Source organism: Ambystoma mexicanum, chromosome 4q (genome assembly GCF_040938575.1).
Source record: "Ambystoma mexicanum isolate Mex_15411 chromosome 4q, UKY_AmexF1_1, whole genome shotgun sequence".
NCBI classification, from domain to species: Eukaryota; Metazoa; Chordata; class Amphibia; order Caudata; family Ambystomatidae; genus Ambystoma; species Ambystoma mexicanum.
In genome coordinates, this window is record NC_090928.1 from 49,085,758 (window position 1) to 49,110,254 (window position 24,497).

At 43.9% G+C, this 24,497-nt stretch overlaps 1 protein-coding gene across 2 annotated transcripts in view; it reads left to right on the forward strand.

The window, feature by feature from the left end:
* DYNLT2 (dynein light chain Tctex-type 2) overlaps positions 1–24,497 on the forward strand; it is a 269,626-nt gene that overhangs the window by 184,577 nt on the left and 60,552 nt on the right. Inside the window, exon 4 of one of the 2 annotated variants that reach the window (XM_069607440.1) lies at positions 9,721–10,238. The exons of the other annotated variant lie outside the window; for it this stretch is intronic. Within the exon in view, the coding sequence (XP_069463541.1) occupies positions 9,721–9,816 (96 nt within the window). The 3' untranslated portion in view covers positions 9,817–10,238. Of the gene's footprint in view, positions 1–9,720; positions 10,239–24,497 lie in introns of those variants that run through there. 2 annotated transcript variants of the gene reach the window in all.

The following is a 24,497-nucleotide window of genomic DNA, read 5'->3' on the forward strand; positions in this document are numbered from 1 at the left end:
TTTCAAAAATGGCACATTTCATTCCTCTTAAGGGGCTCCCAAATGCTTCTACTCTGGCAAAGGTATTTCTTGAAGGCATCGTACGGCTCCATGGGTTTCCTTCAGTTTTGGTCTCAGACCGAGGTACTCAATTTGTATCTAACTTCTGGAGAAAATGCTGCTCCTATGGCCCAGATCGACATCCGGCTATCCACCAGTCACCATCCCCAAACGGATGGTCAAACTGAGAGGACAAATCAGACGCTCGATCAGTATCTGCGTTGCATGTTACACCAAGCTGAAGGAAGCTGGTTCGACGTATTATGGATAGCTGAATATGCTTATAATAATTCCCTACACACCAGCACTGGGCAGACACCCTTTTATACCATGTATGGCAGGCACCCACATACTTCTGAGTTCGACGTTCCTACAACCCTGGAAATGCCAGCAGTCAAAACCTTGCACACAACCATTTCTCAAACCTTTAAAAGGGCAGCTGAACACCTACTTCAAGCTAAGAATCGCCAAAAGAAGTTTGCTGATCAACACCGAGCAAAGGCCCCCAACTACCAAGTGGGATATAAAGTCTGGCTGGCATCTAAACACGTGTCCATTAAAGAAGCCCGAACTTTCCGTCCAAGATGCATGGGTCCATTCACCGTCACCTCCGTGATAAATCCTGTGGCGGTCAGACTAGCTTTGGTGTCAAACATGCAAATTCATCCTGTGTTCCACGTGTCTCTCCTTAAACCTGTACAACCTGGGACCCAGGCAGCAACGCCACCGCAGCCAGTAGTAGTCACCGGGGAGCCAGAATTCGAAGTCAAGGACATCCTAGATTCAAAGTACGTCAGATCAAAATTATACTACTTAGTAGACTGGAAGGGGTATGGTCCACAAGACAGGATATGGGAGCCTTGTGAGTACATCCATGCACCTTGCTTGCTTAGACGATTTCATCAAAACCATCCAACCAAACCAGGACCAGACAGAAGAGCCACCTTGAGAGGGGCCTTGGGGGGGAGGGGAGTGCTGTCATGATTCCTGCCCCTCATGTCCCCAGCCCTCCAAGATGTCAGGCTGGAGCCAGGCCACGATCACCTACATGGCCCTAAAGGGCCTCTCCATCCCTCCAAAGACCCACTTGGAATCAGACTTGGCACTTGTGGCATCAGACTCACTCACTCCCATAGGATAACATTGGGGATTGGACTTGTAGTGCATTGATGGGAACAAGATGGATGCCCCCACATATTTCGGTTCCCTGAACTGCATGTGCGGTCTAGTCTCTTGGGTGTGGTTCAGCCCAGAGGCACCTGGGATACCCAGAGACTATTTAAGCCACACCCAGGATGAGAAACATGCTTTGCGTTTTCTGCACCTGCAGCATGACACTCACCGTGTTCGGATCGGTCTCCAGTAGGCCTGCATCTTTCTTCTGCGCTCAGCTCCTGCAAGAACAAGAACACCATTAGGAACAGCCTTACCTTGCGGCGCTTCTGCCCATCAGTCATCGCTCCTTCTGTTCTGCGGGCATCTTCGGCGGTGTCATTCCCATCCCGGCACACCGCTTCCTAAGGAAAAGGGAAAAGAACAGAAAAAAGGCATTAGTAAGCATTCTGCAAACCTTCGCTTATTTTTAAATACTGACGAGCTTCAAACGCTTACCTGAATCCCAGCCGCTCTGGGGAACTCTGTCTCCGAAACTTCTCATCCGTCTGCAAGAGGGAAAAGACACTCCAGGTTAGCGTGGAAACATCTAGAACCGCCGCATACCGCGCTTATCCACCGCATTTGTTCTTCATAACCGGCATCCATGCTGAAAACGTTGCGGCACCTAAAAGACACAGAAAAAGTACTCAGTTCAATGCAAATACGAAACGGGCCCATCGCGCATCGCGCTCTCACTCACCTTCAGCGCTACTCATCTCAGCAGCACGCCGCCATCCCCAGACGCCGGCCATCATCTAAGGAAGGAAAGGAACGAAGTTAGAGAACTGTTCAAGAGACTCATTATACTTACCTGTTGGATTCTTGCCAGTGAAGTAACTAGGCACCAACGAGCCCCCATCAATCAACGCGCCCCTGCGCTGAAGGCAGGATGGAGAGCACACTATCCAAGAAAACAAGGTGAGCTGTGGATCAAAGGGAAGGGTTGGACCCCGGGGAGGAAGGGGTTCAAGCATCCAGAGACAATAGGGAGTTAAACTCTACCAGTCCTGTGTTTCAGGTCCAGTCTCCAGTCGAATAGCCTCCAGGGAAGGGTTCAAGGTCGTAAGAGGTCAGAACAGGCTGAGTGACGTCCCCGTGGATACCAGGTGAGTGTTACACTTTCTCTTCAGATGCGAAGCTAGCATCTTGCCAGCTTTGTTAGAATTATTATATATTTTGGTTCTTGATCTGAGGACAAAGTTGGCAGCCTTATCAGTACAAGTTTTATTGAATTCAATACATTCTTTTGTAAGGGTTTTTAGTATATTGGGGTCTGGATTAGCAAGATATGATTTTTCTAGTTCTTTTACTGGAGCTAAAGAAGATTTATGAGAAGATACAGTCTGCTTTTTTTGACTGACTACATATTGAATAATAAAACCACGTGAGGAGGCTTTGAAGGCATCCCAATTGTTGTGCACTGATGTGTGTTGAGGGAGATTATTGAGAAAGAATTCCTTGATAAACGCATTTCTTTTTCCTATGAAAGTTTTAGCAGATAAGAATTAAATCTCCATCTTGGTGAGGGTTTGTCAGTGGGAAAACATTCAAGTATTGTGGAAATTAAGGCATGATCGGATAAAGTTATAGGCTCAATTCCTGAGTTTAAAATAGAGGGCGCAAGAGCTGAATTAATACAAATATAGTCAAGTCTCGAATAGGATTGATGAGGTGTGGAGTAGAAAGAGAAGTCTGTTGTTTGAGGATCGCAAAAACGTCAAGAATCTAATAGATTAAGGTTTTGTATTAAGTTTAAGAAGCATTTTACGTGATTTGGGATTAATGAAATTAGAATTTGATTTACGATCTAAAGCAAAGTCAACAATCTGATTCATATCTCCACGAAAAATAATGGTATCATAAGTCTTTAGTGAAAGTTTAGTGGGTAACAATGACTAAAAAGAGGGATTAGGGGCATTTGGACCATATACATTAATAATAGTTGCAGGAAGATTATTAATAACACTCTCAATAATGATCCACCTGCCTTCTGGATCTTTCTCCTCGCTGATTTTGGTCAAGTTTACACTTTTGTTAATTAAGATAGACACTGCAGCTTTTTTTTATCAACGGCATTAGCAAAAAAAGTATGGATGGACCATGAGGTTTTCATTTTAAGATTTTCTACATCAGAACTCAAATGGGTTTCTTGCAGGAAATAATATCAGATTTTTGTTTACATAGTAATGAAATAATATTGTTATGTTTAATAGGGTGTCCTATCCCCTTAACATTCCATATAGTAATGTTAATGGACGTAGTGATACATAAATATGAGGTTTCCTATATCTGATAATAAACGCAAAATACAACCAAAGAAAACCTACTTAAAATATATTCTCAAAACAATCAAAGGAATAATGGAATAGAAACATTTGTAACTATATATAAATTTGAAACCAATAAGGAAGTACATAAGGAGGGGAGACAACATAATAGAAGAAAAAGTGAGAGAACATATATGACACATGTGAGAAAATAATAGAAATTAGGAAATGATAAGGATGTAAAGCAAGTGTTGTCTGTAAGAACAGAGGAAAAAGAGCACAATAATTTCATAGGGGATGTTGGGTGTGAAGATCAGACAAGCATAGCCGAGAGAGATGGAGATAGGAGAGAGAGATAAGGTAAAAAAAAAGTTTAAGATAATCAGAATATTCAAGTAGTTATGAAGAAAATTCATATCTAGATGTTGAAGTAGATTATTATGATGATCCAATAACAGGCAAAAGTTGTGATTTGGCAAAACATATCAGTTTCAAGTAGTAAATGAAGGTTTTGTAGATTTAATTGGTGATCTAGATTTGTCACTAGGATGACTCAAGATGGAGGGTATTTCCAGTGGAATAGAGGAATTAGACCTACTACGTTTAGGGATCCATTTTATATGCTGATATTTGGGAGTCTTGTGGGTAGGCGCTGGAATTAGAGAGTTTGATGAAGAAGTGGTTACAGGTATAGAAGGTGCTGCATCCATCGGTGTAGTTTGTAGAGCTTGAAGAAGATCATGTAAATGATTAGGGTTAGTAAACTCTTTGGTTGGACCATCAGGGATAGTGATAATCATCTTGGCTGGATCAAGTAGACCGTATCTTATATTAAGTAATTTGAGTGTAAGCCTTAAGTTCAAAAACCTTTTCCTTTTGGCCTGGCTAGCACTAGAAAAATCAGGAGAGACGAAGATTCTTTTATTTTGGAAAAGAATAGGTGCCTTCTTCTTAGCTGCTTGAAGAATTTGTCTCAATTGCTGATGGTGAAGAAAAAATGTTAGGATGGGTCTAGGTGAGGCATCTGCTCTAGTGAATCTAGATCTGATTCTGTGAGCATGCTGGATCTCTAATGAGGGTGAGAATGTCATTCCCAAAGTAGATGGAATCCAACTTGATAAGAAATGAATAGTATCATCCCCCTCAATTTTTTCAGGAATGCCATAAAAATGTAAGTTATCTCTGCGACTCCTGTCATCCAATTTTGTAATTCCTTCCTCTAATTGTAGTATTTTGATTTGCATACATTCTAAGCCTTCTATTCTGTCTTCCACTGTACTGATTCTTTCTTCAGCGTCATCCAATCTGCCCGTAAATAGTTTGAGATAATTTTTAAATTCTTTCAGTTCATCTTTAATGGATGATGAACGCAAGTCAAGCGAAGATATGGAGGTACGAATACTACCAAGTTCTTGTAGTATTTTTTCCATAAAAGTATTGATGGATATGTTTTCTGAAGTCGACATTGTTTAGTTAATGTAGTAATGATGGGAGTACATGTGAAGAGATTACTGAACAGTAAAGGAACAACTATAGATGGAAGTTGTTTGATACGTTTATATCCTTTGAGGCCAGAAATCCAGTATTATACAAGATGCAGGATATGACAGACTGTTATTAATGGACTAGTAATTGTTTTAAAGAGGCTCAAATTGATTAATAGTTTGTGAGTACACCAGTGCCAACAAAACAGTACCGCTGTATCAGTAAAGTCAGTACAATGAAAGCATTATCTTGTTAATCATTTGTCAGAAGTATATTGGTTATACCTATAGCATTAGGCTAGTAAAAGTGAAACTATACAGATAAATAATAATGTTGACCAATATACAATAACCATTTGCGCTTCATAAATAGGCAGAAAAAGTGATGTGTGAGTATATTATTCCTGCCAGCCGTGCGAGGCGAATGCCTTCAAAAGAGCCTATGAGCTTTGTTGTGGCAGATGAACGTATCTTTTAAAGAGTGGGATCTCCTCGTCCCTCCGGTCCGCCAAGCTGACGTGATGCGTCAGGCGTTTCCTGCGCAACGCCACTGTCCAAGGCCCTTAATTTTCTCTTTAACGAGCGAGCGTAGTGACAAAAGCGTTGTTATGAGAATAAACGCTTTCTGAGTATGGATCTACAGTTTATCACAACAATTTTCCGGTAAGAGGAAAGTTAACGCTGAAGCCAGTAGTTCATGTTTACAATGCTTAGTGCGGAGTGAGTCGGAGAGTGTTCTGACGGGTTTGCTGCCTCTTGGATTGCTGTGGACTACAACGTTATTTTGGAAGTCTGTTTTCCATTTCCTTTGCTGCAACATTCTTGCCTGCTGAAATCTCCATAAAGACTCAGCCACACACGCAGAGCGTGTCGCGGAGTGAGTCAGAGGGTGTTCTGACTGTGTTCGCCGTGGGGAGGCGGTAAGTAAGACTTTGTTAGTTTGACATTTGTTATTTGCTTGCTTCACACATCCGGTAAATCCGTTCTTATCACCATGCTTGGTCTCAAACAAAAATAGACGCTATGACCTCAGGAAATCAAAACCCTATGGGAAAACTTTGGGACGCAACCACGCGTGAAGCCTGAATATTTCCATAGATGAACCTATCAAAAATCCATTTGTGGCAAACAAACGTGCAAAAAAAGCTAAGCCTCAGAATGACAAATCTGCTCTGCAGATCACTGACCTTTTCAAGCCCGATACTGACTCTATTAAAGATATAGGCCTTGGCCTTTGTTCTAAATCTTTTGCCCAAGTGCATAATAAAGATGCCCTAGCAAACCTCAGTAGCATATCGGCGCCTTTGTTTGGTACAATCAACAACAACCCCTTTTGGATCTTTGCTACCGATTGTGTGTGTCAAACAGAATTGCTGCCGAGGCAGAAGCCAGTAGTGCCGTGATACCTGTAATTGACTTTGAAGCACCGCAAAATATCAAGGAAACCCTGTTCTCCTGCGAGATTATCTTGTACCACTTCATTGTTTCAAATGGCACTTCTACCCATTCCCTCTCTGATGCAAGTGATTGTTCATGAAATTAACAAAGGAGAGTGATTTAAAGAAACACATGTTGCCTCTGAGAAACCCACCTCGAATTGCCCTAATGAAATGGGCTATCATGGTCTTGCTCCCTCTCTAAGTCTACTTCACTTTGCCATGAAGATTCTCATTAAGCTTTGTGATTGGATATATTCACAGTCTCTAAAACATGGTGAGACTTTGGACTTGATGTGTGCTCTTTATAGAAAGACTGAGATCTCTAATATCAACGCTCCATCTATTAATGTTGATGTGAAAGAACCGGCTACTGCTATGGGTACCGCCTCAGTTGGAGTTGACACTGTTTCTGAACCTGTAATATTGCTCCAGTTATCTATTTGTCTCGGAAACATGAACGGAGGGCCGCGGAAAGACACCAATTTAGCAGCGAAGCCAATGAAATTAGACCTCATCGAGAAGACAAAAGAAAGGTATCTGCTCACTCTAATCACTCTACCGCTCCCTCTCCTAAACCATGTAAAATTAATAACAGGCGTGCGCGTAATAGGGCTAACCGAAAGAGGAAGCGCCAGGTTGCCAAGACTGGTCTACTCACAAGTTGGTTAATCTCGGAAGGTACTTCTCCCAGTCGGAAACTGCATGGCCCTAGCAAAGTCTCCACTAATCAATCTAATCGTGAATCTGATGACTCTTTTGAAAATTCTAACGATTGTACCCCAGACACTACTGTTGGTGCTGCAACTGAACAACCTACAGCTCCACAGGTGGCTAAACCGGCTCCTCCCATTGACCTTTTAGACATTCGAATGGTTACAATCAGTGAAAAATCAGAGAATAAGACTAAAAATACCATTAATAGATCTGTATTGATGGCTTTATTTAATTAACAATGCTTAATGTTAATATTGGAGATGTGACGGCTTTGTGAGGTAACGCGCAGTATGAGACATAAGGGCGCGGTGTGAAACAAAAGTGGTAATTTGAATAAGTAGCTCCTCCACTATGCGGCCATCTTCTTTGCCGCTCAGCCATGCCCCCTTGTCTTCTTTTTTTTAAATCAAGCAATTATATCTGGATACATGTGTGGGGATACGTATTGATCAGAGTGGCACTTTAAGTGAGGGTATTCTGACTTGCTGAGGGCTCAAACAGCGGCGCCTACTGGCACCTCTGTTATTCAGCCTTTACGTAGCCTATATGGACAAAAGATTTAACTGCTCCCAAAATGTTCCACCAAATCGGCAAGGATCCCTTTGCCTGAATGAGCTTGCTGATGACACAGTGCTATTAGACCGTACGGCAATGGGCCTACAACATTCCATGGACAGTTTGTCGGAATACTCTTGGCAGAATAGAATGGAAATCAACGCAATTAATTGGTGACCGAAGTATAAGGATATTTCCATTAAAATGGTAATTGGCTGATCACATATTGGAAGTAGATAGTGATTATCTATACCTGGGCCATCCGATTAGGCCAAAACCCACACTTTACTTTTATTGCGACCATATTACTCTAAACACAATGAAAAAATGCATACTTGTAAAAAGGTTTATTTCACACAAGGGTGGTCATAATGTGGAAGGCCTTTGTACAATCTATACCACCAGTATCGTAGTAGGCATATTCTACGGCCTTGAAGCACTGCCACCCTCGCACTCTTCCTGGTTTGAGAATCTGAAGGAACGATTCAGCTTTCAATATTGACTGTACCTAAGACTGTACTTGTGGAAGCATTGAGGAGTGAACATGGTGTGACATTCATCAGAGCTCACTGGTTAATCCAGCGGAGCATATTCCTCGTAAGTCTCCACATGAGTTGTCCAGATACCTTATTGGGGGCATTAGCCAGCCATTTGCCAGATAGTATTCCCAATGGTTATCTGGCCAATTTACAGACATCCTTATTAACTCATTTTGAAAATATTGGGCTCACTCTTGACCAAGCATTGTTACTCCTGGACCTTCAAGTAATCTTGATAGACACGACTGGGATCGCTTGGAAAATATGGCCAAGCTGTTCAACAAGAAACAATATTCCCAGTATTGCACACAGATTTCTTTACCCAACTCCCCTTGTTCTAATCTAAACAAATTGTCCTATCTATGTCGATATTGATATTTATATTTTATTTGTATCACGCTTGTACACAAGTGTTTCAGAGCGCGACGAGGCAAGGGAGGGGAACAAGAGAGAAACAAAAATAATGATCGTACTTGGCCCCGTGACATTGAGAAAGTTCACTTAAAAGGTTTATCACCTGCCTTCATTTTAACATGTTACCTACTATGGAGTACATAGGTGGTTGGTCTGGTGTACCTCATGATGAAAGGACTTGTCGCCTGTGCTTCAAAGCAATCAAATCAAGCACATATATCCTGACATCATGAAATGCATTATACCGATATTACATCAAGGGCTATGGAGTCATTACCCATAAGGAGGACTTTACATCGGATTAATTTTGGAGTATGGTTAATTGTGCACAGTGATTGGTTATCACCTATGCGGACTATAATGTTTTGAAAATTGAGAAGGTTTTATTAGAACCTGGCATTTTTTAGTACATGTAATTTTATATAGCAAGGTTTCTTAGGAATCTTTTTTTTTTTTTTAATGGCCATAATCGTTTTAGCTCTTGGCAATGTATAATTTATCTGTGAAGAAGTAGCATTTATGAATTGGAAATTATTTATCTACAAATGTTATGTAAATATTCCTTTCATGTATATGTATACTAATGTTGTTGTACTATAGTGCAAAAATCGGAATTTATTAACCAAACACACAAGGGTAGAATTACATCGTTAAGAGCAATATTGGTTGTTGATGTGGCAGAAAGACAAAAATGGCAAAGAGGCTGCCCATCTAAAAGGTATATGTTCAGAGGAAGAGTGCCTTGCCTAAATGAAGGTATTGAAATGTGAAAATCTTCTTTTCAGAAAAGCTGATAAAAGTCACTCATTTGCAGACTGTTGAAGATGTGATGAAACCTTTGGTTGTCAGTATATTTAAAACTTCAGAAGCCCAGTTAAATGTGGAACACTATGGGGCAGTAGAGTAGACCCACATGGTGAATCCTTGCAGAAGGTAACCTGGTGTGAGAGCTACACAAGTAGTAGTGCTGTGAAGTCATCCTGACAAAATGATTCCTAATGCCATAAAGAGACTTAGGAAGTGGTGCCAAAATGCTGTGGTTCTTTTACCTTGCCAAAAGTTGTGTTTCATTGATTCTGACATAGAACTGTATTTCTTCTTTGACATTTCTAAGTTGTGGCAAAGCATCGTGACCCAGAACATATTGAAGCTATTTGATGAAGTGGAAATTATTATCCAAGGAAGGAGGGAAACCTTTTCTGTTGGTTAAACATTGGTTGCTTTACAGAGATTTATTTTGACAAAGTGAAGAAGACAAGAACTGAATTGGAACTTTCTTGCAAACCCAAATGTCCTTGTTTCTTTTTCTTGAAATTTGGAACTAAACCTAACTTGAAACCTGGGGAAGGGGAGATCACGTAGGTTACAAAGAGAGACTGTGATTCTGTTGGAAATGCCATTGTTAAGAATTGTTGTGAATTGCCATATATTTTCTTGTGTATTTTTTGCTTAAGTGTGTGGGCCAGATGCGTTACAGTGTTTTCCTTTAGTTTTGATAGGTAGGGAAATCCTTGTCAAGGCAGCGATAGTGAGGCATTTTGATGAAACTTATAATGTAATAAAATGGCATGTTTTGAGAAATCATCCAAAGGTTGTCTGCCTCAGATTTCTGACCCCTCACAGCTCTGATACAAATACAACAATGAATGGCTGAGAACTCACTCTCACCACTACCTTTTATTCTGTTTGCATCCAGTTCATTCAACTACATTGTACTATCGCATCACGTGACACACAGGATGTGCAGCACAATTAATCTGTGCCTTGGCATGCCAGGACCATTAGTTCCTCCAGGTCACAAGCCTCCACGGTGCATGCCAGCATCAACATCATGGGCACCCTATCCTGTACCCACCAGGAGACATGACAATATTACACTGCCCGGTTTCCATATCTTGCTTCTGTCATTTACCATGCAAAAAGTAACTAGTTAGTGCATAATCAAGAGCCACGTCTAAATCTGCCCTGGCTTCCTGTGACGTCATGGCTGTATTGCATCTAACTATAAATCAGATCAATCAATATATTAGATTTACCAACCTTCTTGAATCTTTTTCTCTAACAAAAAATGAGATTTCAACTTCTAGTTATAGACATCATTTACAAACACTGTGTAATCTGAGACCATACACACAGGAACATCTAGTTCTATGCACTACTGCAATTTCACACACGCGTGCTCACCTTGTGTTACTCATTGCACCAATGCATGAACACCAGTCATGTCACCAACCTAACGTTGCACACTTTGAGCCCTCAATCTTTACAAATATATGTATGTGTTTGAATTATTTATAGATTCTACTAGGGTGACAGGATCAGTTTAATATTCTCGATGTACAGTGTCACCCAACAATTCTAGGCAATAAACAGACAGTGATTTCTCAAAACTCAAAATGTATTTAATGAAATATCTCCATTCAAACACAAGTGGTCTCCAGCTTTATACCAGGGAAATCACTACCATGTTATATACTCAAACAATCAACAAAATAAAATGTTCCCAGCCTACATGAATCTTACTACTTCACTTCACACAAGCATTCATTTTCATAATCAATTGTAGGTATCTAAAAGATACTAGACATTTTAAATGCACTGAGTCAACTTGTGAGGTTTAAAAGGAAGTTCTGTAGATTTTCCATTAGACCGGCAATCTCCTTATATGAAGGAAAGATTGTCCCCAAGTTAATTTATGGCCTAGAACTACAGACAATGGTTATATCGAACCCTAGACATCGTAAAAGCAGCAATTTGGCAGTGAGTTTTAGCCCTTCCTAAATCCGTTCCATTGCTGGCGATCCGCTACGAGTTGGGGTTGCTCTCACTTAGAGTAAGAGTCAGCTGGAGAATGGTGGGTCTATTTGGAGCCATTATGAATGTAAAGGCAGGCTCTTTGTATGGTGTAATGAAAAGATGCATGGAATTGGGTCCACCATCTGGAGGGAAACAGGGATATCCCATGCAATTGAGAAACTGCTGTGTAAACCTGTTGAATGAACTCAACTTGGAAATGGAGGATTTGTTTGTAACCCCTTATAGGGTGAAGAAAGCACAGCTAAGAGAAGATCATAAAAAGAGAGGGTTGCTTCCCTACTATGTAGATCTGTTCCCAAATCGTTACCTTAGGATTTTAATGATGACATTTAGATTTAACATCTTGCCTACTAAAGGGATTTTACTAAGGAGAGGGCAGATTGAACAGTGTAGATTTTGTAAAATGGAGCAGGAAAGTATGACACACTTGGTACTTTATTGTCCCATTTTAAACACTCAGAGAAGGGCATTTTTGAGTAAGATACTCACAAATATTGAATGGCTGAATGATGAAGTGCTTTGGAAGAGGTGTAATAAGTTGTTTGAATAGATCTGATGGGCTTTTGATGGTGGGATTTTAACGTGATTCAATGTGTCTTAATGTGTTTTAATGTGTTTTATGATGATTTTACCTATAGATTGATACTGTACAGATGTACAATTGTTGCCTTTTAATGACATTTTATGTGTTTTATGATGATCTTAACTATGGATTGATACTGTACAGACGAAAAATTGTTGAATTCTAATGACATTTGCTGTATTTTGTGTTTTAACTTTGAGAATATTGTAAAGGTTTTTTTTAAACCATGAACAATTTAAAACAATGCACTCCTATGATTGCTTCTATACTTCAATGATAGCATTGTCAATTATTAGCAAGTGTAGGCATGTATTTCAAAATTGTTCAAATTCACTTTTCTCCAGTATCAAAAGAAGTATGGTATTGCAAAAAGTTACTTTAACAAATATCATTTATAAAAGCATATTTATTCTACTTGGTTCCCTTATACAAGTATGAGGTTGCGAATGTATAGGACATTTAACTGTAGACAAAAACATATTGCATTTGACTCCTACAGGTTTGGATTTGCTCTCATGGATTTTTCACTCTTCTCTGAACACACATGTGCAGTCTTCTCCGAAAATGTATGTGCAGATTTCTCTGAACATATACACATTCACTTTTCACTACCCAAGACCAACATCACCTTCATCGAAGACTTCACTGACTTGGCCACCACCATGTCTCTCATGTATGCCCACAACATCTTCAGCAACTTCAACATCCCTGGCAACCAAGCAACCAAGTCAATGAAAAAAGATCTGCACTACCTATTCGACCCTCTGAACTTCACACACCACATAAAAGACCCAACTCGCAGGAAATGTAATATCCTCAACCTCATCATCATCACTGCCCTGCTCGCCCTGTATCAACGCTCTCCCATCTCACTCAACTAGTCAGACCAACTGGCAGTCCCCTTTGAAATTATTCACACAACATAAGTCAAACAAACCTATCGGAAACCGCACAAGCAAGCATTCAGATCACTCAAGAACTTCCCAGTGGAGGCTCTCACGGAAGACCTCCCAACACTCCCCCTCACATGGGTTTATATACTTCTGACAAACTAGGACTGGGACTTGCATCTCCAAGAACTCAACACCTGCCTCACAACCAACATCAACCGCCATTCACCAGCAATACAACGCACCCTCAAGCCTACACCTTCCGCACCCTGATACACTCAAGAACTCAACTTTAACAAACAAACCATCAGAAAACAAGGCAGCACTCGGCGAAAGTTCTGCAGTACATCAGACCTTGCCCTGCTTAGGGAACTCCATGCTAAAAGCAGATGGCTGATCACCACTGCCAAGGCCAACTACTACCAAAACACCATAGTCAAGGCCAACAATGAAAGCACAGCCCTCTTCAAAGCCATCAAGCACTGCCATCTGCCTAACCCACTAGTACTGCAATCCGTTGAAAAATCCATAGCCATCAACTCTTTCTTCATCAAGGTCAGCATGATCCACAAACACATTGACACAAACACCACAACTGATAGCACACTACACATCCCATCTCGCAAAACCATAACTACCTGGACAACGTTCAAGACACTCATTATGGAAGAACTTATTGCCTTCCTAGCACTCCTCAAGGCCAAATTATGTGCAGATGATATCCTCCCTGCCTCCACCCTAACCACTGAAGCAGCCCTGCCTTACCTGAACATTTTAAACCACTCCCTAACTCCAGGCCACTTCCCCTCGACCCTCAACACTGGACAAATTCAATTGCATCTCAAAAAGCACCACTGGACCCTGATGACCTCAGCAACTACAGTCCAATCACACATCTTTCCTTTCTAGGTAAGATTCTTGAGAAAGCAGTAGCCACTCAACTCCTTCAACACATCGGAGGCAACAACCTCCTTCAGTCTTACCAATCTTGCTTCAGACCCAGATACAGCACAGAAATGACTACTATCAAGGTGACTCGACAATGCCCTAAAATCCTTATCTTTATGATGGGCATTCTTGCAGCCAGGTTCTCCTTGACCTCTCAGTAGTATTCGACACAGTAGACCACCGGACACTCAAGACAATCAACATTGCTGCATGTGGATCAGCAGGATCATCGTCAGCTGGTTCTAATCATACGTTGCAAATCGCTGCCAGTTTGGACTCTCTGCAAATTCAACCACATTACCATGACCCTTATCGAACTGCACTGGCTCGCGGTGCAAGCTGTATCAGCTTCAAATCCTGCTGCATCATCTACAAGGCTGTCACCCGAAGTCCCCAAGCTAATTCACTGAGAAACTCAGTATCTCTGGAGGCCTATGATCCACCAGAATTAAGGACATGTACAGACTTAAATTCTGCTGGTGCATGAAGGAAAGAAACAGAAGACAGGTCTTCTCTGTCTACATCTCAAGTCTCTGGAAATACCACCACATCAACATCAGATTCGCTCCAACGCTCCTACAGTTCCAGATTGCACTCAAGACTCCCTATTCAATGAATGGCTCCTCCCTAACACCTAGGTCCACCCTGCCTCAGACTGGGTGAGCTGATCCCCACTGTTTCCTCCCTTAAAACCGCAAAACTGGGATAAGCGCTGGACTCACTGGGCTCAGGGCTCACAGAGGAATTTTTATTTAATGCTTTCCCTGTGTGGACATTTGACAGGTTATATGCCACCTCTCCCCAGATCCTGCCTCAGGTTATATCCAAACGCCATACCTTAGTGCACACACCTTACCACACTCTCATTTGCTCTGCATTCGTAAGACTTAAGAACCTCACACAGTAGCAGAACCTGGAACACAAGCGCAGGGTCCAGCGCAGCATAAAAAATGCTAGAGACTCGAAGCACACCCCGGGGCTGCCACTGAGACTATGAGTGTAGTCCTGTCTCCAGCACACACCCCCATCCTGCAAGTCTGTAAGCATTTCCCCAAGTTATTGGAAGCTAGGTTAATCTCCAGGTGGTTGAGCATAGTTGTTCCCGAGAATTGTGCACCTTGGGATTTTAATGTTTTCACAGTTCTTCTTTCACCTAGGTTTCTGTTGGCAAATTAGAGAGGTGTGGCTAGACTCTAAGATCCTTGTACGGCTGTATTGAAGCACCAGTGTTTAAATGTATTCACTACCTTCCCACAGAAGGCTTTGTGTATGGTAACAATGACCTTGAACTCTTCGGTTTTATCAGGACCCAGCGGATCGAGCATTTTTAGAATGGAAGTTCTAAACTTTGAACAACCCTAAGTCCTCTGAGTCACAGACAGCCATAAACACAGCAACTCCCAAAGTGCCCATTTCACAAAACTAAAAAATATCCTTGGAATGGCTAATGGCCGACTCTCTCACATCTAGAAAATGGGAGACCCTCTATAACCCAGGTGTCCCTCTACTCCCCGATTCTCTATCTATTGCTTGTTTGCCCCTACTGCCTAGTTTTGCCTTACTGTCTATGAGGCGCTAAAGACAATCTCTTATTTACTCTAACCTGCCTCTGGGATTTCCTATGTACAACCTACACTGTAGTTGAGTTATTTCTAGGGGAATATGGGGTTGTGCCTTCCTGACACTCAATCCCGAATCGGTCTCCTTCCTTTCGTACCATGTCTCTCAACACTATTCTACCCTCCTCCTGTTACTTTCCTTCTTCCAACCTCACCTACCTTCTCTCCGAGATCTTCCTCTTCTGTCCCGCCAATGTCTCTCTGTCTCTTTATACACTCTACCTCTACCCTCCACTGTTACTCTTTCCTACTCTCTACACTACTATTCTCTCCTGTTCACTCCACCACTACTGTTTCCTATTCACCTCCACTCCACCTCTGCCCTCTCCACTCCACTCCACCTCAACTTCATCTTCTACTCAGTCACTCTCCTTTCACTGTTACTCTCCACTTAGACTCTACTCTTCCTCTAGCACACTCACCCACCTCACATACAGGTACTACCTGCTCTCACTAACCAATACCTCACCTTCTCTATATTGCCTCCACACTCCTTACCACCATCCTTCCGCCTTCAGGTCTCTTTGTCTGCCACGTTCTTCTATGACCTCACCCCTGTTTCCTGTCCCCTTCCTTTCCCCACTCCTTCTCCCATTTGTTCCTCTTCCCCTGGCTATTCTCTCCCTGTCTTTCCTGTCCGGGAGGTGACACAAATCCCAAGGTAAATAACGAGGAGGCAAAGCCCTGCTCCTTTTTGCAATGCGGGTCCACTGTGCCGTGATAGTGGTGGCGCATGTTGGAAAGTGTTGCAGTTCGCATCAGGGAGCCGTGCTCCTCTGTTGCTGGTTTTCCCCCTTCTTCCATCAATAGCTCTATCGGCCGTTCACAGTTCAATTTAGCCATATGCTACTTTTCGTTCAACACAGTTCAGTTTCTTATCGACTTTCCCCTCGACTCACCGGCTGTGATAAACCGCTTGGCTTTCTTTCTTTTTGGAGTCAATGTTGGTACCACATAGACAAGTGCCTCTACCCAGATTGGCTATCAGCGGAGGAGGGTCTTGTGTACTGTTGACATCTGCTGCAACACATGCTGGCTATTGTGCACGGCCTTACGATTCCTTCTGCAAGGACTCCCGGGCCATGGTCAGAAAAGGAAGGTTGCTTCTCTCCTTGTCACGCTCACAGTATGTACCATCTTTCTCCTCTTGAACTGCCGTGCTGAGTTAGCTCTCATGTAGTGCGGTCTGCCGTGTTCGCCCTGTGCTCTCATGCTACAGAACACTGAATGGCAACACTCTGGGAGTAGGCAGACAACTAAATTTTTCTTAAACAAAACCCCTTGCCTTGAAGGACATACAACTAATTTCCTTCCCTTTCTTGTTTCCTTCCCTCCACCTTCTTTCTCCCTCTCTGACTACTGCAATTATTTTCTGCAATAACTGTTGTGCCTTGCTGTTTATCTGAACTTATTGCCATTATGTCACTAACATAATCTAAATCCTAATGCATATGTGTATTGAACTTACTCTCACATTATCACTTTCCTCACCACTATGTCACGTTGGCCACTCCTGTCACCTCACTACTCTGTGAAAACACTAATATGATTTATGTGACCAACAGTGTATAAATCTCAGCCTTGATAAACACACTCTTGGGTTGAAACACGTGTCGGCTGACCACGCTCCTGTTACCATATGTCCACACTTTGGACAATAAAAACCACATGTGAAGACACAGCAACCTGCATAAGATCCTTCTTATCTATAAGTTTAAAAAAAACTTTATAACTTACTGCAAGGTAACCAGGACTCTTTTGTACGAAATTTCCACAAGAGGCATTGGGTTTGGCCCTTCCACCCTGTGACCTTGCAAATAAATATCAGAGAAAGAACTACGACCACATAGAGCTCAGCACAGGAGCGTTCAGTTTCTAGAACCCACTCTTGCTACCACATAAGGGCCCTGCCTATCAGTCACACAGCTGTAAAATTAGCAGGGAAGAGAGGAGAATAAGGAGGAGGTAAAGAGAAAGGTCTTGTGGATTTTATGGAAGTTAAGGAGGTCATGCTCAAGACGCAGAGGGATAGGGAGGCTATTCCACAGGAGGGAGCCAGCCGAGGAAAGTGATCGCCCTCCAGCTCTCTGTTTAGTAAAGCATTTAACATGGAGGGAGTTGGTGCCAGAGGAACAGAGGAGTCTAGAAGGGGAGTATTTGGTCAGGAAGAGCGGGAGCCAGTGAAGGCTTTGTAGGGCAGAAGAGATGCGGTCTCTGGGCTTGTGGCCAAGGATAATTCTCGCTGCCCTATTCTGGGTTAGCTGGAGGGGTCGTAGGGTGGAGGAAAGAAGATTAAGGAGGGGGCTATTGCAGTAGTCTAGCCTGGAGAGAAGCAGAGCACGGGTAACATTGAGTTTCTGGGGGAAGGTAAGGAAGGATAGAGTCCCTTTGAGAAGAAAGAGCTGAAAGTGGGACTTCTTGACAATGTCCTGAATAGGAGGGATGAAGGAAAGGGAGGAGTCAAAGATGACTCCAAGATTCCTAGCTTCAGTGGATGGGGTGGAGGGACCATGGAGGTAGGCCAGAGTGCAGGGAAAAAGTATGGTGCAGGGGACTCAATGGGGAGAATCCTCGTTTTGCTGGCTTTGTGGCAGAGGTCATTAGAAGTGCACCAGGGATGGATGGCAGAGAGGCAGTCAGGGATGAAGGTGTGTGCAAGGGCATCAGTGGGAAGTTTGAAGAAAAGTTGTGTATCGTCAGAGTAGCACTGAAAGTTGGGGGAGAAGGAGGAAATAGTCATGTCCTTACCTGCACAGCCAGACACTATGGACACACACACTTCCCAGGGCCCCTCCCAGCATCAGCAACGTGACCTTGCAATAATCCGCCGTGGCCATCAGGAAGCCAGGCGCGCACTGCGTATGCAGGCATGGCGGCTGTGGCCTCGTTGGCATCGGTGGTCGCCATGGTATTCCAGGAGCACTCCCTCCCCGTTTCGGTCCTCTCCCTTCTCACGGATCTACTCATGTGACCTACGACGGTCCCGCTCATGTGATCTGATGAGGACCGGCCCACGTGACTAATCAGGAAACGCTGCCGCATAAAAGGATGCCGGTTGCTCTCAACAGTGCTTCTCAGCTGTTTTCTTCCGGCGAGTGGCGTTTGGACTCTGGATCTGGAATCCTCTGGTGAATTTTGACCCTGTATCTTGTGTACTGGACCTGATTTGCTCGACCCCTGGGATTTGGCGCTTTATTGGACTGTCCTCAAGGTTTTTGACTGACTTTGACTTGGAACTCTTGGATTGCCTTGGATCATGTTTTGCCCTGAAGTCCCATTTGGCTCCTGGTTCTTGGTCTCATTGTCCTGCCATCATATCATCTGCTCTGGACCCTTTCCAATTTGGAATACAGTGACTTCAACCAGAGACCTACAGGAACACTATTGCTTTCACCTTGCAGCTGCTGGTTCTCCCTTCGGTATCACTTCCAGCTCTTGGGGAGGGAATCACAGCGATCAATATCCACTACACAGCTGCCCCAGGTGATCTACTGGTAGGTGTCTCATTGCTGTTCCTTTCTATGGTTGTCTTCTTATATCGGCTGTAGTTCAAGGTAATCCTGATTTACTGTTTCCTTTCCAGCTGCCTGGGCATCAGTGTTCCTGTTTCTTTCTCCTGTGGCCTCAATAACTGATCAGTGAGTGGTTTTCTTCCTCCGTGACCGGTGCTTGGGGACGGAGGTATACACAGTCATGGCAGAGCTGATATTTTGACAGAAATTAGTCGTGCCAGCCGAGACAGGTATATATTAAAGAGCCAGGGCAAAAGAATGGAGACCTGGGGGACGCCACATCTGGTCGAGGAAGAAGGGGAGGAGAAAGTGCCCAGAATGGTTTTGGAGGAACTGTCTGTTAGTAAGGATGTAGGCCAGTCCAGTGCCCGCCCTGAGATGCCAAGGGTATCATGGAGCCTTTTTATGAGGATGGAATGGTTCACTGTGTCAAATGTGGACGCGAAATCAAGAAGGAGGTGGCCAGCAGGGGAGCTGGAATCAAGAAATGCGAGCAGTTCTTCACGGGTGTACAGAAGAGCAGTTTCTGTGCCTCTGGATGCTCAGAATCCAGACTGGTGATCATGTAGGCCACCAACAAGTTCAATATGAGAGTTGAGTTGGCGGAGGGCCAGCTTCTCGAGCAGTTTTCCCAGGAAGGGAGTGATGAAATGGGACAGTAGTCGACTGGGCAGGAAGGGTCTGCAAAGGGTTTCCTAAGGAGATAGCGCACAATGGAGTGCTTGAAGGAAGAAGGAAAAGAACCAGGAGCAAAGGAGTGGTTGCAGAGATCAGCCAGAGCAGGGGCGAGAGAGGCTATGTTTTCCTTGATGGTTCTCGAGGAGCAAGGGGCAACCTGTTTGGACGAGACCTTCATGGAGTTGACAACTCTGGTGACTTCTTCAGCAGAGACAGGAGAGAAGATGGGAAAGGAGGAAGGAAGAGGGTGAATGGTAGGGGTTGCAGAGGAGGGAGGGTTGGGTTGGGAGAGTGCGTGGAAAGGCTGTTCAGTATGTCCTGTGTTTTGGAAGTGAAATGAGCTGCGAGTGCAATCAGAGGGCCTGGGAGGGAGTAGGGGCAGGAGATGATGCAGATGGGTTGGCAAGTTCCCAGCAGATTTTGAAGAGTACAGCCGTGTTGCTGGATGCATTGGAAACTCGTGCCTGAATGTGGGCTCTTTTTTTGGCACGGATTGAGAGTCTGTAATGTTTTTGGATCAGGCGGCAGGCCAGTTTGTCAGAGGGTGAGCCTGAAGTGTTCCAATTCCGTTCGGCAACCCTGCACTTATGTTTTTGGTCTGCAAGATCAGAGTTGTACCAGGTGTTACGCTTGGAGGCAGGTTTCGGGCGGATCCTCATGACTGTGGCAAGGATGTCAAGGGTGTTGGTGATGGACAGATAGAGGTTGCTGAGGGCAGAATCAGCAGATATTTATGTATTTGCATTTATAAAGCGTGAAAGCAGCCTAGAGGCATTGTGGCGCTGTTAGAAGGAAGCGACTTAGTTCCCGTAGCAGGGGGGTGGGTGAGCAAGCTTGGGTACACGATGTGTTAGGGCAATATGGCTATACAAAGGTTACATGGTATATAGCATATTGTGGCATAGAAACATAAAACATATACATATCACGTATGGTTTGTTGTCAGTGGTCGAAGTGTACGAAAAGAAGTAGTTGAACTATGTTCCCTGCTGGCCTGCACCCACACCCCTGAAACCCCATTATCACGTCCCCTCCCAGACACAATACACACCACCAAACAGTTGCATCTGCTGTTTAAGGGAATGTTCAGTGCAGTGCACTGAAAAGGCACGTTTCAACTTCTTCCTCCACTTTTATTTTAAAACGAAACCATTCCGGAACGGTTTCTTTTTAAAATGAAAGTATAGGAGCTGTAAAAGGTAATTTAAAAAAAGTAGAGGAGCACAGCTCCCGACCGCTCCTGCTCACTTCGTCCACTGTTTGTTGTGAAAAATGTATTCACATTGACCTAGCATGGGGGCACTGCTGTGGTAGATAAGGGATTAGGTGAAGAGCCTGGTTTTGATAGCTTTGCGGAATGCAAGGTGTGGGGGTTCAGATCTGAGGGTGAGAGGAAGGGAGTTCCATTACCTAGCAGCTATGAAAATGAAGCTAACTTCCCGTCCCCTGGCACCTTTAACTTTGGGCACAATCAGCAGGTTGGAGTAAGGTGTTCTGGTAGGTCTGGAGGATAGGAGCCTGTTAACTCTCTGAGATAGGTAGGCCGGGGCCGAGTGATGGATGCACTTATGGGTAATGGCGAGTGTTTTGAAGATGACACATTCGCGAATGGGCAGCCAGTGGGCTTGACGTCTGGCTGCAGAGATGTGTTCCCTTTTAGGGATGGCTAAGGTGGCGCATATAGCATTATTTTGAATGGTTTGAAGTTAGTCAAGGTTTTTTGCTGAGATGCCTGTAAAATGTCTGTGTTGGGTGGGCAACAGGGAGTGAAGATGGAAGAGAAGGCAGCATCTGACACTTGTTTCATCGGACGGATGTTTGTGAAAGAAGTTGGCAGAGCTTTAGGTGGAGTAGACACAGAGCCATATGGACCAAAGTGGGAGGTGAGGAGGGAGTGGTCAGACCAGGAGAAAGCAGTGACGGGAATATCAGAGGTGATAAATGGGGACCCAGTGAGGGGCTATTTCTCAAATCCACAGGTGGCTAATTCCCTTTCTCCACCTTTAGGAGACTACTTCTACGAAGCTAGGTGGGCCAGTCCAGTCAGTCATCTCTGCACTACGCATCGTGTTGGTGGAGACCGTGGCTGTCCAGTACCGCCCGACACCCCATGCTGCAGAGCTCCAAGCCAAATGAGGCTTGGAAGGGACTATTTTACCTAGGGACTATTTTTTACTCGGGTGGGGCTGCGGAGGAATACTTGCCTAGGACTACTTTGGAGGCTATTTAAACCACGCCCGAAGAGCAGCACACGATTCGTGTTATTCTGCATCCAGCAGCGTAACGCTCACTGTGTCTGCAAGCCTGCATCCAGTCTTCTGCCACGCACGCCTCGAGTCTGCAGCTCCTAGAAAAAGGGAGGAACAGAAGGAGAAGAGGTTAGAATAAGAGCAAAACCTTCGATCCTTACCCGAATTCCGGATCCACTGCGCCTTCGAGCTGGAAGAAAGAAGCATTTTACACGCGCAGTCTCCATTGCATCCTCGCCGTACCCCGGCCCCTATGGGGAACAAAAGGACAGCAAGGTGAGATAAAAGGACAAACAAGGGGAACTCTTCTTACCACAATAGACTTACCTAATTTTACCGCCGGAGGCATTATTCCTCGAACTTCATATTTTCTCTCCACATCTGAATAAGGGAGCAAGCAACAGGTTACATTCTGGCCTTATTTTATTGAACTGTGTAGGATAAGCCAAATCCTTACCTGAACTTCGTCAGCTACCATGAGGAACTCTTCGCTGGGGTCAAGCTGCAAACTGCAAGGAATCGGACAAGAGTGAAAGTCAGACATGTGAACTCTTACGAACTACATACTTTTCAGAGTCAATATTGTTCTGAAACTCATCAATTCCTTCAAGCCAGTGAAGCAACTGGTTATCAACGCGCCCCTGCGCTCAATGCAGGATGGAGAGCTCATCTTTTCAAACCATCATGTGAGACTATAAGAGGGGACATCAAAGGTGATCTGTGGGTAGAACAGCGGGGGTGGGGGGATTTACGCTCAACTCCAAGGGAGGTTAATCCCCTTTCTCCATTTGCAGAAGAATATTCCTACGGGCCAAGCAAACAAAGCAAGGTGGGCCAGTCCAGTCCGTCATCTCGGCCCTACGCGTCACATTTGTGGAGAACGCAGCTGTCCAGTTCAGATCGACGCCTCTGTGGGAGCCAGGTGAGCATAACAATTACGTTATTTCATCGAGGACTTCGAGGAGAACTTCGGGACATTTTCTACGGGATTGCCCTGTAAAACCACCCAAGAAAGTGGTAGGAGCTGCTGATAAAAGCCATATGGAGTCTGACTCGGGAAACGACCACGCCCGACAAGCGTAGAGGTCCGCTTGCCGAGCTTCAAGAAGGATATTCAGACCTCGCACTTCATCATACCAATGGTCCTTATAGATCCAAGGCAACCATCACGTATGCACGCAGTAAGGGCATACATTGATAGCGGGGCCATAGGAAACTATGTGGACCACGAATTGGCTTCTAGGATGAATCTACTTCTCTGCAGAAAGACCACTTCGGATGTTATCACCACAGTCGATGGAACTGAAATTGCCTCTGGGCCTGTAACTCATTCCACCGCAGAGATGACACTATTGGGTCAGGATGGGCATCGAGAGACTATTGTGTTTGATTTAATCAAAGCCCGCAGTTTCAAATAATACTTGGGATACCTTGGTTGGAAACACATAATCCTTGTATTGATTGGCGAGAGAAGAGAATAACCTTCCCGGATTGTGCACATACTTGTTACCCGAAAAAACCCTTGAATGAAGGCCTGGCCGCAGTCGCTACTCTAGTCGTGCAGTTACCTCAGGAATATCAAGAATTCCACTATGTTTTCCAAAAAGAACAGGCAAACACCTTACCACCTCACAGATCATACGATTGTCAAATCGATCTCATACCCAGTGCACAACCTCCATGTAGTAGGATCTATGCACTTACTGAACCTGAAAACATTCACCTACGACAATACTTGGACCAATATCTTGCCAATGGCTTCATTCGTCCATCCAAGTCCCCTGCATCTTCAGCTTTGTTCTTTGTGCCAAAAAAGGAAGGTGATCTCAGAACGTGCATAGACTACCGCGCATTGAATCAGATCACGGTTAAGAACCGATACCCATTGCCTCTGATCCCCGAATTGCTGGACCAAGTAAAGGACGCTTGCATCTACACTAAGTTAGATCTCTGAGGGGCATATCATCTGGTACGTGTGAAGAAAGGCGACGAATGGAAGACTGCTTTTCGCACTAAGTATGGGTTATTTGAATACCAGGTAATGCCCTTCGGGTTGTGCAATGCACCAGCAGCCTTCCAGTATTTTATGAACGATGTCCTTCGTGAACTCATTGACGTCTGTGTTGTTGTATACATAGACGATATTCTAGTGTACTCCTCTTCAGAATCAGACCATGTGAAGCACGTTCGTGCAGTCGTAGAGAAACTACGCCAGCACAAGTTATACGCTAAATTGGAAAAATGCGTTTTTCATGCTACGGAAGTTGAATTCCTTGGATTTATCCTGACTCCAAAAGGAGTCCGAATGGACTGTCGAAAGGTGGACGCAATTCTCAAGTGGCCATCACCCAGTTCAGTTAAAGGAGTACAAAGCATGCTCGGATTTGCTAATTTCTACCGCAGATTCATTCTGGATTTCTCACATGTTGTACACCCTATCACAGCACTCTTGCGAAAAAACAAACGCTTCTTGTGGACCGAAGAAGCTAAAAACGCCTTCCAAGAGTTGAAAGCGAAATTCACGTCTGCACCTGTATTGAAGTACCCACGCCCTGAACTTCCATACATAGTTGAAACTGATGCATCCAGTTTAGC